The sequence below is a fragment of the Bombus huntii genome, chromosome 5 (assembly GCF_024542735.1).
Source record: "Bombus huntii isolate Logan2020A chromosome 5, iyBomHunt1.1, whole genome shotgun sequence".
NCBI lineage: Eukaryota > Metazoa > Arthropoda > Insecta > Hymenoptera > Apidae > Bombus > Bombus huntii.
The window spans coordinates 11,598,877-11,614,245 of NC_066242.1; the positions used below are offsets into that span (position 1 = coordinate 11,598,877).

The 15,369-nt window shown below is 34.0% G+C and overlaps 1 protein-coding gene across 1 annotated transcript in view; it reads right to left on the reverse strand.

The window, feature by feature from the left end:
* Positions 1 to 15,369, reverse strand: part of LOC126865647 (A disintegrin and metalloproteinase with thrombospondin motifs 9) — a 177,568-nt gene that overhangs the window by 112,316 nt on the left and 49,883 nt on the right. The window contains exons 3-5 of the mRNA XM_050618424.1: positions 7,734 to 7,862; positions 2,146 to 2,306; positions 775 to 900 (exon numbers count right to left, since the gene is read on the reverse strand). Of these exons, the coding sequence (XP_050474381.1) occupies positions 775 to 900; positions 2,146 to 2,306; positions 7,734 to 7,862 (416 nt within the window). The remainder of the gene's footprint in view (positions 1 to 774; positions 901 to 2,145; positions 2,307 to 7,733; positions 7,863 to 15,369) is intronic.

Consider the following 15,369-nt stretch of genomic DNA (forward strand, 5'->3'; position numbering starts at 1 on the left):
GAAATGTACGATATTATATAGTATCAAAATTCCTTTCACGTTACATCGACTATTAAATAGCTGAAATAATGAGGAATTTTTTAGAAATTTATACATTGGTTAAAAATTTCCAGAAAAGAAAATTCCTATGGCAAGCGCTAAATTGAAAAAAATATCACAGTTTTTAATTGCTATTCGTATTACAATTTGTGTTTCTGATTGTCTAGCTTTTACGATACTTAATATCGAAATTCTGTTAATCTACGATTGGTTCAATGAAGATTCTAAGACGTACAGTAGAATTTATTCTTATTATTCAAATTAGTTCTCTTTAAATATTACGAATATTTCGATTTATTGTTTAGTTTCCTATCTTCTTTTCATTCTAATCTATCTAAAATGCAAATTCTATAAATTATGTTGCATCGTATAGTTTCCTATTCTTAACCGTTTGAGTGCCAGGAATCATTGAGAAAATACTATTTTTTATACTACTTTATTTCAAGTTTTGTTCAATAAAAATTACCGAGAAGATAATAATGAAATGCAAAATACTGTCAGTCGTCCGTAGCGTTCAAATGTACAGGGACTTTACGATGCAAAATCTAAACGACGCGATCGCGCTGCTTGGGACTCAAACGATTAAATTGGATCGCCGAAGTACAAAATATCACATCCATATGATGCACGATTATCTAATAAATATTTGAAGTATGTAATTCTTATTGCAACAAGTAAAAAGTAAAGAGAGATTAAGATAATTATTATAAAGATAATAGTGCGACTCTGACTCACCATTCCGTGGCAAAGGCTAACGGTGACAGCAGAGTATGGGTCGCCGTCTACGGTTCCGCTGTAGAAACAGCCAAGTTCAGGGCCCGGATATTCCCTTCTGCTGTCGTTTTCAGTCATGTGAGTAATCTACGCAAACAGAAAGAAAAAAATCATAATTAAATGTATTCAATTACGAAAGTGATAGAATATTGCGTTACAGTAACACGTATTGTAAATGATGTATTGAAACAAAAAGGATGCAACTATGGCCGTGTTTTCGATGAAAATACATAAAAATTCAGAACGAGCAGTAAACTTTGATACACGAGGGAAGGAAAGCGTAAAATTGTTCCAGACTCAGCGATACAATCTTCTATGGTTGATATACGTTCACTTGACAATAAACAAACTTGCAAAGGTTTCTCCAAGCAAACAAATTTTCAACTCACGTTTTACTGTTTCTGGAAGATTTATAAACGAGGTGTAATGTAGAAAATGTGTAAAATAACAATCCTTGTTTTCCACAGGTAAGAATAAAAACGTATAGAAGTAACGTTATCAATGCTTCGATGAAAGTTCTTGGTTTCAAAATGAATGATTTTAGAAAAATATGATAAAGGTACCGTAAGCTCGGTTTAATGATTTAACGATGGACAATGCGGTACGATTGAATAGATAGAATATTTCATCGATGTTGGAAAACATATACATACACGTAAATTTGAATATCGCATATTGTCAATAGAATTCTTTGATAAATTATTTATAAGATCTGCGTGTTTATAAAAATACGTTATGAAAATTTGTCAGAATATTTGAAAAGCATCCTGTACAATTTTATCCCACGAATCTTTGAAAAGTATTAACTTCGTCACATTTTCCGTCAAGGAAAAGATAGAGCTCGACTGAAATCTTAAAAACCTGTTCTACACCGTATGCAAATTTATTTTCTCGAAGAATTCTGCAAATTCAACTGCTCGTTAAATACGTAACAACGTCGAATAATTTCTTCGATGATTTGGTACACCACTTTTGTATTTAGGATCGATTAGTTATCTAATATTGGCGATAAATAATTCATCATCGACGTTACCACTCGAGGCGGCTTTTAACGCCTCGTCCATCACATTTCACGGAAGGAAAATTATGCAAGCTTCGGCACGGAAGCATCGACGATGATATCGCCTACATTAGCATAGTAATAACACACGCGACGAGATAACTTTTCGGATAATCGTAACAGGATTAGTGGCCAATAAAAGCATATCTGAAGATCGGCACGTAGCGAAGAAATTGAATTGGCCGTCTGCGTGTTGCCGTTTCGATAAATTAACCCGTTAAATTGCATCGTAAATCGATCGAAATGGATATATATATAGAACGTTATCTTACCATAATATTCGGTGACACGAAACTGGTGTCGTGAGCTAAACGTAAACGGAACCGTCTCCCAAAGGCGGTGAACTCGTACTGAGGGTGAGGATCCCATACTTCGGCCGTAGCATGTCGGAAATGACCGCTGTGGTGTCGTTTCGCTGTTGTGTATTTGTCCGCTGTAACAACAAAAACACACCCTTGATATATATATATATATATATATATATCTATTTTTGTATTTGGTTGAGCCGTGTGTTGAAGTTTGTAAACACAACTGTAGCTTTAATCTATGACGTTATATAATTCATTTTATAACGCCGTATTATATGTATATATATATATATATATATATATATATATATATATATATATATTTTGCCATAACTAAATAGATTATGGTTTCTTATGCATTTATGGGAAATTTAAATAGCTAAATATGCACGGAATGCACGTAATGTAAAGATTTGTGAATATCTAAAATATAATATTCGTTTAAACACATAATAGGTAAAATAATTTTCTATCTGGGTTTCGTGTTTTTAATTTTATTCCTGGAGATATGAATTTGTAAAGATACATCGATCAATGGTTTCTTTCGTAAAATTTACAAATGAAATTCGTTAAATAAACTGAGTTACGAATGATTAGTAGTTAATATCCTTGCAGAAGTTTTTGGACTAAATAACTTTATTGTAACTTGTAAATTGTACATCGATTCTTCTTCTTTCTCTAAACGGTTTAATGAAAAAATGATGCTTTATAACGCGTTTGCATTTTCAAAGAATTTTTATCTCTCGATCTTACGACATAAAACAGTAAAAATAAATATGACGAAAAATTTAACGAAAAGAACGATAGTTCTTTTAACTTATGAAAAAGTATACATTCCTATCTTTAACAAACAATTACAAATTCACTAGAATGCATTATAAATACGCTGTGGGTGTTTATATAAAGTCGCCAATTATACAAGCCTATAAACAAATGCGCCAAAATAAGAAAATTTCTCGTTTTATATATTTCTATATATAAATATTCTATAGAAGAAGAAGGTACGTAGCAACGATAGAAACGATACTAAATTCAAAGACTGCGTGTTGTATGGAAGAACGAGCTACGAGGTGAAACAGCATCGATGATTTATTTTTGTCCTAAGGCGAAAAAATAATCGGCGAAAATTAATAGTCACGCGATCGGGAAACAGTTAATGAAACAGTAGCCTTTCCCGTAAAACAAGTTTGCAGAGGGTTGAGGAATCAGATAGAAAACCATGCCAACCGTGTACAGTACAGGTTGTACAGTATAGAGGAACGTTTTGAATGCGACAGGCGCATTTTGTCACGCATTTTGTCACGCACCTTGTCACTTCGCTTTGCCAAGTTCGTGCGACTGTCATCGATTACCAGCAACAAATGAACTAGTTACCAGCTAGCACGTACCTTGTATTTCGAGTATTCGAGGCGCACTTAACACGCGTACATTATGGCGTAGATAGCGAATGAAGTTACCATAACCATTGGAATTTATGAAACGACGTGAGAATGACGAAAACAGTTTCATAATTAAAACCAGTTTTATAATTAGACAGTGGGCGATTATACTTTCATCGATACAGATAAAAAAATGGAACTTACAAAAAGAAAAAAAAAGGAATCTTGTTTTACAAAACATGCTCTGAATAAATATTTTGTATATACGTAGATCGTCTATATTTTTGTAGAATTGAATTTTTCATAGACTGTGTAACACCCAGAGTGTAATTGTAATGCATTCCAGTGATTTTTCATTCGTTTGTTGAAAATGAAAACGTATGCTTTCTTTTCAATTAAACATAGGTTTTTTTCTCTTCCATAAATGCACAAACGTGTGGGTTCACTATCTATGAATTCTCGTTACGTTATTAAATAACCATCCACGTTAATATAATAGTAGATTTCACCAAACATTTGCTTGTAAATGCATAATGATGCAAACTCTACGAACAAATAGAAACAAATCAAGCACAGTAACTATGTAATAAATACATGATGAATTAATTCTTCATATTATAACAAAGTCACACTATCGGATTACAAATTCTCTTTACAATGACAAGTGTTTCTCTTTACAATGCTAATGAAATTTCAAATTTACATCTAACACATATATAGCATACAATGTGGACAAGAAAGAAATTATAAACAGCTATAATATTAATATTAATTAATATTAATATTAATATTAATATTAATATAATATTATAAAATTTCGTTTAAACGAGATTCTATACTCTATTCGAAATAATCCGAAATTCCCTGTTTCAAAAAAGCTTGGAATCTAATGTTTCTCTTTACAATGCTAATGAAATTTCAAATTTACATCTAATACATATATAGCACACAATGTGGACAAGAAAGAAATTATAAACAGCCATAACATTAATATTGATATAATATTATAAAATTTCGTTTAAACGAGATTCTATACTCTATTCGAAATAATCCGAAATTCCCTGTTTCAAAAAAGCTTGGAATCTAATGTTTCTCTTTACAATGCTAATGAAATTTCAAATTTACATCTAACACATATATAGCACACAATGTGGACAAGAAAGAAATTATAAACAGCTATAACATTAATATTGATATAATATTATAAAATTTCGTTTAAACGGGATTCTATACTGTATTCGAAATAATCCGAATTTCCACGGTTTCAAAAATGCTTGGAGTCTTTTGGAGATTGGCGGCCGCCACGGACAAAACCACCCTCTGCAATGGTATTGCATTCGATTCGCATTTCCGAGAATCGCGATCGCAGTTCGATACGAAACGATCGCGTTCTTTATAAATATCTGGTTCTGTTCGCGTTGTCTGTTTTTTATCGTCGTGTATGCGCCGGCTCGTCTCGCACAATCGAGAGCCTAACGAGGCGAACGTGATCCTGATAAAGGTGGTGTACACGGTTCGCCACGGCCACACGCCGATACGCTTCGAGGATCACGCGTGCACGTTCCATCATCGGAACACGTAGCCAAACGCATCGCGGTCTAATTGCGCTAATTTGAATCGCCCTGCTCTGTCGCGCATCTCGCGTGCCTTCGGTACAGAGAAGATGGGATCGATGATCCAGTCAACGATCTCAATGACCCCGATCTAAACGGCTGTGTGCCTTACGATCGTTCGACGAGGATGAACGTTTCCTTGTTATTACATGTATCTATGTGATGGACTACCAAACGAGTAGACCGTACATGGTTATGAATTTATGGAAAATTTAAACGTGCGTAACATATCGTAATGTACGAAACGTAGAAAATCAAATATCAGTTACGATATTCAGAAGATGAAACCAATTTTTATTTAAGCCCCGTTTCTAATTTTTAATTGAATTTCTATTTGAGTCCTGGTTGTGTTATAAAAATATAAATTTGCGTAATCAACGGTTCGTAAAATATTCCCGAGAACCAACTCCTCGTTAAAAGGATAATCAGAAAATATTCTTTGAGTATTTAAAACGCGGAAAATATACCAAGGATCGAATGCAACTCGTTGATCTATGCATTCCATTAATTATCGTCCAGCAGAATTATTAAATCTCCCGTAAATACGTAATTATTATGACAAATATTTCAAATTTGCCAGAATTTGAGAGTCGATTCAAATAGGACAGCCTTGTACAATGCCAAAATTTTATAATGACAATTGCCAAAAATTTCCTGCAATTTTGATACATTAGAGACGACGTATACGTATAATATTTTCAAGCATTGTCAAATTATTCATATTGTATGATTTATAGAAGAGCCAACCTACTTGGCCAGAGAGATCGTTTGTAAGGAAATAAACAATTCAAGTGTCCAAGGATGTTTAGCAGTTTGGAATCTCGCGTAGCAATTAGACGACACAGAGTTGTTTAAAAACGAGACGCTGGACTCGAAGAATTCAAACCTAAAAGAATTTCAAGATGCAACATTATCCGAAGAAGTAAAAGTTCCATTAAAATTCCGAACCTTCGTTTTCTGATGAATTAAATATCAATCGCATATCCTGATACCAACAATTTTCCAAAAATAAAACAAAAAACGTAGTCAGGCAATTACACAATTATCCATAAGACAATTAAACGCTATTCTACTATGCGGGTAACAAAAGTAAACTCACTTACTTAAATACCCATTACTCCAGATCCCGTATTATACGATTAACGGCCACCTAAAAACACCATTGCACGAGTTAAACCTACCTCCTTACCCATTTCTCAGCGACTGCCATAAACTTGCCAGAAATACGATCCACCGTTTCCAGCAATACGTTTAACGCCATCATCGTGCAAGCTTAAGCGACACTGGACAATTATAATTTTCCTGATTCACCCAGAAATACGATCTGCTAACTGGTTCGAGTAGCGTGTTAAGCATCATCATCGTTAAAGTGACACTTTGCAGTTAGTCCGTGTCAGAGTAATGGCAAAGAATGGTGCGAGCGAATGCCGGAATGGTAAATGCTACTTATTTATTGACAATCATCGTAACGGTGTCCTGCACGCAATCCGTGGAAAGCGTTACATAATTTCGTGGGCCGAAACTTCCGGGTTTAGATCGTATCTCTGTTTAGAAGAAATTTATTCCGACGTTTGACCTGCATTTCAAACGGGCAGGTTTCAAACTACGGTTTCAAACAATGATGACTGATACTATGGAAACCTCCAAGTTGAACTAGGCGTTGTATAATTCTCGAAAATGTCTTCCTCCAGTGTGCGTTTATATTCGAATATTCAAAGAGGTCTTTCACGAAAACATTATACTATTTTGAAAATGAAATATGGAACGTTTCGAAATTTCATTAACTGTGTAACGAGACCAGAATTGGTAGAGTTTGAAACGAGTCTAAAGATAAATTTATGTCGAATAGTGTGATACTTTGAAACTGATCCTTTTGCCATAAAAAATATGTAAGAAATACACCGTAGAATTTTCTTGAGTTGAATATTACTATTGTTTTATGGTGATCGAATGCACGAAATAATTAAATCGCTAGCTTCGATAATAATTAAACACTGGTATTGAAAATTAAATTAATTTCGTCGATACTTTGAATAACAAGTGATCTGATCCTATTGCTAGCTTGGATAACAAACATACTCCGCAAATTATTCATTCTAGTCGAATTTGTCCTATTTGCCAGTTTTAACAATAAACATACTATTCCTGTTCTTCCTGCCTCGACAATGATCGAATTAATCTTATCGATCTTAATGCGGTCATCGGTAACGTTTCTCATTGTTAGAGAAAAGAACAATAAAAGATTCAAAATAAATTCCTAAATTCGGTAATAATTCAAATCACTATATATATATATATATATATATATATATATATATATATATATATATATATATATATATATCACTAATTACGTCATTTATTTTTAATAACTGATAATGACGGAAGATATTAGCTAATTATTTAAAGCTAATTTTTAACTAATTCCAAATTTATAATCACCAGTGAAAATGTAATAAACTATTATTTTCCACTTTTTACCATAGTATGATTATTTTTTAGTAAACAAAAAAAGTTTTTCAAAGAGAAACAAAGTTAACAATCGTTCTTATGAACTTACGTGGATCCTCGTATTGATTTTCACTGATTTTCATCAATTGAATGTACTCCAAGTCGGGTTTCTGAGAAAACAGTTTGATTTTCTTAGAACCACTCTGCTTCTTTGATGATTTCTCCACTTTCGATATCACTGTAACAAACAAACGTAATATTTTAAGCAAAGTGCTCGATAATCGCGTTCAACGGCTTAGATCTAACGTTTCTAAACTTACGAGGTATATAAGATACAGTAGAATCTAAAAAGCAATTATTATACCTTTCTAACTTTGGATTATTTTTCTAATTGTTAAGTTTCATTCCTCAATCTCAAAATCTATCACCCCAGTACTTTTTTATTCAAACATTTGAAGCCTCATCCAGAGCTTTGTTTCTGCTGTACGGCTCAGTTCCTAAAATCTAACGTATCTTACTCAAACTTCCGAAATTACAGTTTTTTTACAAGCTATAATATCTGGCTGAGAATTCATCGTATTCCAGATGAACAAACGTATCGAACGTTGTGCGTTCTGCATGGCGATAGATCGACGGTTGTCTTATCGAGGCCGATTCAGCATTAAGATATCACGGTACAAATTTAAACGGGAATTCGCGCGATGACCCCGCGTTTCGCTGTTGAAATTAAAATTAATCGCCAGAGTATTTTTTTTCTTTCTGTCAGACAGCATGCGCTCGTGCGATAAGCTCGTGAAAAAAGAAGGCGCCCGTGCGAACGACGAGCAACGATCATTGCGTAATGCGGCTACTCGGAATCGATTAATTGACCCTCATCTCGCGAGAAGAAAAATCAAAATTATTTCCAGATATCTCATCAGCCTTGACTATCGAGACGCACATGCGCGACATTCGAACGATGCACGAGGATTCTCCGTTCAGCAACGTTTCTGGTTGCGGAATCACGTGTGACTTCATTGCGTCATTTTCATCAATAGATGAAAATCTGTTATTAATATAATACTACAGTCAAAAATATAGAAATTTTGTGTTTTTAAGATGTTTGATGATTATTCTTCATTTAATATTTTAACAAATATTATAGGGTTCTGTTAACGTCAGGGTTAGAGAAAAGGAAATGTTTCCATTTTGAAGGATATCTGACAGTGTTTCTTTTTTTTTAATATTACAATGGTCGAAAACTATGGGATCTTCATTGGATAAAAATTGTAACATATTTTCGTTATTATTATTAGCAATAAATTAATGTACTCTCGTTATTAATATTTTTCAGTTTGAATTTTGAATTTGCATCTACCCGCGTCATTTTCACACGTCTCTCGGTAAAAGTTTCTCTGATAAAAAGTTTGCGAATTTCAACAAACGAACATCATTCAATAGAAGATGTTCCTTACTTTTCGAGATCGTGAAAATTTATATCTTTTGGAGATGTAGACGATTCTTCGTTAAATAAAAAAGCTTCAGAATATTATTTAAACAATAACGCGAGTCTGATCAAATTTCTCTAATACTTATTGCTAAGTACATAATCAAAGTATAAATACTCGGTTTCTGACTTCATTTTGTCGACACTCGAAAGACTCGAGTGGTCATGCGTATGTATAAACGAAACACTATAAATAAACATTGGATATATCGAACCAATTGGTTCACTCCACTGTCCCTTGTAACGCAACACATTGCTGAATCGCCGAATTTATCCTGATCGTGGTATCTTTTTTGCACAGCAAGTTTAGAAAACCGCAATCGAGCGTTTTGGAATCGATCCGAGTACTCGCTTCTTTGCTGCAAATTCTCAAATACTCTTTACTTTGCCTTTCAAATAGTCGATAAATACTTGAAGTCATTCAGAAACGATACGTTACTTTTATACCATTCAAAGCAAAAGGATACGTACAAATATTTGTTCAAATTTTACAAATCCTTTTTTGTGTTACATATTTTCTAAATTTTGAAGCGAAAGATTTCTTGCAACTATAAATATCAAATAAAAATGTAGACGATACAAAGGATTTCTAAAAGTCACATTAAGACGAACCCAAAGAAAGCTTACATAAATTAGATGAAAGAATTAATAATTACAACATTATAGTAATAGTCGAATATTAGAAAATAAACGTCACTGTCACTATATTAACGTTTTATTCGAATATTCGATACTTGAAAAACTTTTTACTTTGACATAATAACATCGATTCTACAACGTCAATGATTGATCGTCGATCTACCACCGAAAAGAACAAATAACCCAGATGAACGTACGAGTACAAGCGACCACAGATAGATAGACGAGAAAATAAACTTTATAATTTTCCTATAAACTTATTATTAGCTGTGCTGCATACATTTTTGCCATATGTTTAGAAAATTAAACAGCGTGTAAAACTATTAATTAGAAAAAATGTTCTCATTCAAAATCGCACGATTCAACGTCATTGTCGATAAACTTCTGTTCTACGTCATTCGTCTGCTCGATTCGCGCATTCTCAAGAAGAATCCAACAATTACATTAAAAATATCGTTATGAAGGCTTCTCAATATCCATCGCCACGTCAACTGTGCACTTTTGCTCTCGATTAAAGCACTCGTCACGCTGCATCAACAGAAACTGATCTCAGTATCCAAACACTTCGCTCCTGTTAAGTTAAAATAGCAGCAACGAAATCGCAAGAAACAAAGCTGAATCTTCCATTAATACGTCCGAGGCCAACAACGACCCGTACGAATCTTGTATATGCTGTCCATTTAATTCTATCGATGATTCACCATGTTCAAAACGATATCAGAAAAAACATTGTTGATCAATTTTGTATCGACAGTTTCCCTAAATCTGCAGTTACGAAGTTAGTTAAAATTGTCGAGGATTGTGCGTAGTAGGATCAGATATCGTAAAAATTATTACGCTCAGAGTCCTGATTCTGACAAAATTTTATCTATCTGTGCTAACATAATAACAAATCGGTTAATCGTCGAAAATATGAAATACGTAAAATTATGTAAAAATTATTTCTCGGATGAAAAAATGCCATTTTGAAATACATCTACCGGCTGTTAAAGAACCAAATGGTAACTGAAATCATCAGTGTTACAAAATGTTTAAATGTCTGGGAATTATATTGTAGATAATAAAATCCCAACCTTAAATGACTAACCGAACGACTGATCCCATAGACAACCGCAAAAGGGCGAGGTTCATCCGTTCGACGAATTTCTCGAACGTCAACCTTCGACGTTCATTAAACACGAAGAGGAGGAACAAACGATCGTAAAAAATTCTGCCATTCGATCTATCAGCGATTCATCCGTTCCGCGAACCAGTCAGATCCACGTACAAGCGATCTGTGTTACGCAAGCTCATTAAGCTGATTTCCAACGACAAGCGATTTCCTGGCTTTCAGATAACCACGTCGATTGAACGGAAGAGAAGACGAAATTTCATGACGTTGATTAGACGTCAGGTTGATTAGTCGGCCGATAATTGGAAAAATGGCGCGGGAATCATGTACAGTAAAAGACAAAAATATTCGTACGTTTGTTGCCTATATATATACAAAATCTCACACATATTTCTTATTATTTGAAATACTTCGATAAAATATTCCAATTCTTTTACACATCTTTATTATGATATGAAATTACGTGTGCACAGATTTTGAAATTTCATTAGCGTTATTACGATGTTCAAATATCGTCATTTATCGTGGATAAAGTTTGAAACAGAACCGAAAATTATAAACATTTATGAGTAACTATTATATGCTTTTATGACTCAGGAACTATAACATATATTATACAAGAATAGAAATGCATACATATATATAGATGATATATGCAATGAGCCATCTGAAATACAATAAATTACACTTGAAACATTTGTTTATAAAATCAGTAGATACTGAACTTCGTCGTTTTCATTGACTCACCGTCTATTCAATAACGTCGGAAATATTTCTCTGCTTATTTCTACATTCCAACTACGATACTTTTGTCTCGTACTGTAAATTTTTCATAGAACTGTCGCATGGAGAACGTCCAAAGTACTGTCGTGCGATCTAATTGCGCAAAATGCGATGACTGAACACGATGCAAGTATACGATTAGCGATGGCATTCGAAGTTGGAAAAACACCGATGCAGATTTTCCCTGCACTTTTGTTCGAGGAGGAAGTGTATCGTGGAATATTTCACTCATGTTGAAAGATTAATGGGGATCGACTTGTGAGATTTCCTTGAAAGCTCTAGATCGATAAATCGGTTAGCAATGGTAATCGTCGGTGGCTTTTTATATGCAAATAGGAGATTCCATTGGTCGAGAAATTTTTGGAATTTTATTGACTAATTAGGTGTGGCTGCGGTTTAAGAATTTACCGAGGTATTCGATTACCGAGAATTGAGTAATTTGAAATGATCGAGATTCTTTGGTGTTTGTCTCATTCGAAATAATTACCATTTGTTCGTGTTTGAATTGGATTGTCGAGCATCGAGTGGTCTGAAATAATCGAGATTCTTTCGTGTTTATCTGATGTGAAATTAAATTCGCTTGTGTTCGTGGCAGTTTAACAAAACCAATTGAACAATTGATCAATTGACCGAGCTGAAGTAATTGAGATTCTTTGAAAATTACCTGATCTGAAATAAAATTTGTTTCTGCCGAGTTTCTACTTAGTTTCTGCTAAGAATTAATGAAAATATTGCATTATTGTAGATTAAATAATTTGATAGTGATCTAAATCTTTTGATATCTCTATATCGTTTGAAATAATGAAAAATTATTTATATTTGTGCCATTTTGGAAACTGATCGACTAGATTGAGAATGAAATAATCTGAAACATTTGAAAATTTTCTATCACGTTGTCCCAAAAAGTTTCTTTCGTTTTATAAGGAAATAATAGATGCACGTTTTTTTTTTTTATTACGTATGATACATTTTGTTCTATTACATACGTAATTCAATAAAATAATATAAAACAAAAAATCTTGCGCATCTATTATTTCCTTATAAAACGAAAGGAACCTTTGGGACAACTTAATATATTCGTCTAATTAAAATTTCTTTATATTCGTGTCGTACAATGATATTTTATTAATTGACAGCTTTTTGTAGATTTTAATTTTTGGATTAAATTACAAGAAATTCTATAGATTGGAAGATCAATTACGAATAGAAAATCAGTGAAAGACTGAATGTCTGAATGAGGTAGAAGTGCAGTAGCAACGACCTAGCTTTCTAATATCAAGTACCTCTGTGTTCAATGTAATCCTCGTTAATGACCTGAGTGGCTTAAAGACACTTGTACACGCGTATGTACCTGATTATACAATAGTTACGGATAACTCCATAGCACGATTTTCGTAATCTTAGTAGGTAGCTTAGAGTAATACTTCATTCATGAAATGCAAATTAAAACAGGTTTTTAGTAGAGTACTTTTTCCATTATCGCCATCATAAATCAAATCCTTCTTACCTACTTAAATAAATTATATATAACGGGTGAATATTACTACTAAATATCCAGTTAATTGTAAACATAATGAAACATTAAATAATTCATTTGGTTTGTTATTTCACGTCGATTGCATGTTGTTTTTACAGGCTATTACATTAGCATTTTATTAATATTACATTAATATCGAATCTGTTATTTAAAAATATTTTAATTCGACCAGAGAAGTTTGTTTTTACAAAAAAGAAGGATCCAAAAGTTAATTAACACTGACGGTAATTCAAAAACACGTCCTAGGAAATTGTTATATTTTTTCTTATAGTAAACGGACCTGTCACGTTCCGTAAGATAATTTTATTCTATTTATAAGAAAAAAAAATACAATTTGTACGCTCCGCCATAAAAATGTATTATATTCGTAAAATTAATAAAACGTATTTTTACATACGTATTAAATACGTACTTTATCATATCCTATTTCCTATTAATTCTTATATTCTAATTTTACAAAACTTCAATAACATCCCACGAAACATAAATCTTCGATTTCACGATCCCGTCGACATGCCTCATAAACTGTAGTGACCTAACGTAACTCATCCTCGAAACAATATTTGGACAAACTTGCAGATAATCCTCGTAAACGTTTGTGATACGCGACCCAATCGACGGATACGTCGCAACTGGAGATACTCGATCGTTTAACTCGTATAATTAATTAACGCGATTCGCGGCCAAAATAAGAATCGCGGGTCAACCGATAACCTGGTCGATTTTTGTCGGCGTCTCCACGTACAGACTATAGACGACTGTCTGGCACATTGTTTCGTACATTGTTCGCGACACGATGAAACGTAGTTCGTGTACTTGCGAGTAGATAAGGAAGACTCGTTTGGACGAACTAAAAATGGCAATGACGATCATATGGTTTACCTATTACCTATTACAATATTTGCTACGATTTTCAAGACTCAGCTACAATAAGAAAAAAAAAATGAAATTTTGACCTTTCACGACGCTCATATGCAAACTGGCTCGTCGAAGGCTCGAGCGAAATTCCACCATTCTATTTTTATCGAAAGATTAAAATTGTACAAGTTTCAGACATATTAAAGATACCGATAAATATCTGAGAATGTTTTCACACCTTTTTGGAAATTTAAAGCTACGATAGAGTTAGCTAAGTTTCTTGCACGTAAACGATTCGATTCATCCATTTACATAGAACAGAAATTTCTTTCGTCTTCTATTATAGAAACCTATACATTTCCTCGACCAATTTCCTCTTTTTTACAAATCTGCATTTAAAACACCAAGCTTTTCTACGATTTATTCGACGCGGTTCCAAGCCGTTTTACCTTCCCTCGAGACTCGTCTACGATTCCTATAAAAACTAGGAATGTTATTGCTTTTTATACCTAATTTGGACGTCTCAAAGATGTCCAGGCATTGTGAGTATTTTGTCTCTGTGAAGCAAACCTTGGCCAAGTAAACTCGATTCCAACGAACGAAGAAATTATACACAACACGGATGCCTGGTTCTATCCCAAAAGTTTCATCGTAGATAATGATCAAACGTTTTGCTACCGCGGCTCGTTAAGCGTGCAGCCTAAAGCCGGTTGCAGCCGAACAATGAGAGGAGAAATTTTGACGTCCCACTCGCTTAGTATCGTGGACCGTGTGGCGGAACAAAGGGACTTTACGTCACGTCCGAGGAGATTAAACGCGCTTACTAAATGTCGACGCGTGGGCGACACAGACACCGTGCGCATTGTACAATTGCATAACGACACACGGCTACGATCCAACCGAGAAAAAGGGATTCGGCGAGCCTAGGACAGCGTCCACAGCGATTATGCTGTTCGCCTACCGGGTACAGAGATACGCGGACAGTGGACCTCCGCTTAATAGAGGATGGGAGCTCTGCTTCCGTTTCAAGCGCAGCGATTATGATTATTAGACGACGTTCGTGCATTGTGCGAGTGTTTGGTTTAGTGAATTTCTTGGAAAGCGAAGCGATGCTTTGACGCTTCAATGTGAGTTATGCGTTTGTGAGAAATCTGAAGATGCAAAAATGTACAGAACGTATGGTAGATACAGAACACGTAAGAAGTATAATAAAATATACGAAATATCCAAAGTGTAGCAGGATGTTTATTAGATGAAATAAATTTCTCTCTAAGCTACGTTCTTTTCTTTTTTTAAATTATATTCGTAAAAATACGAACTTGCATAAATAT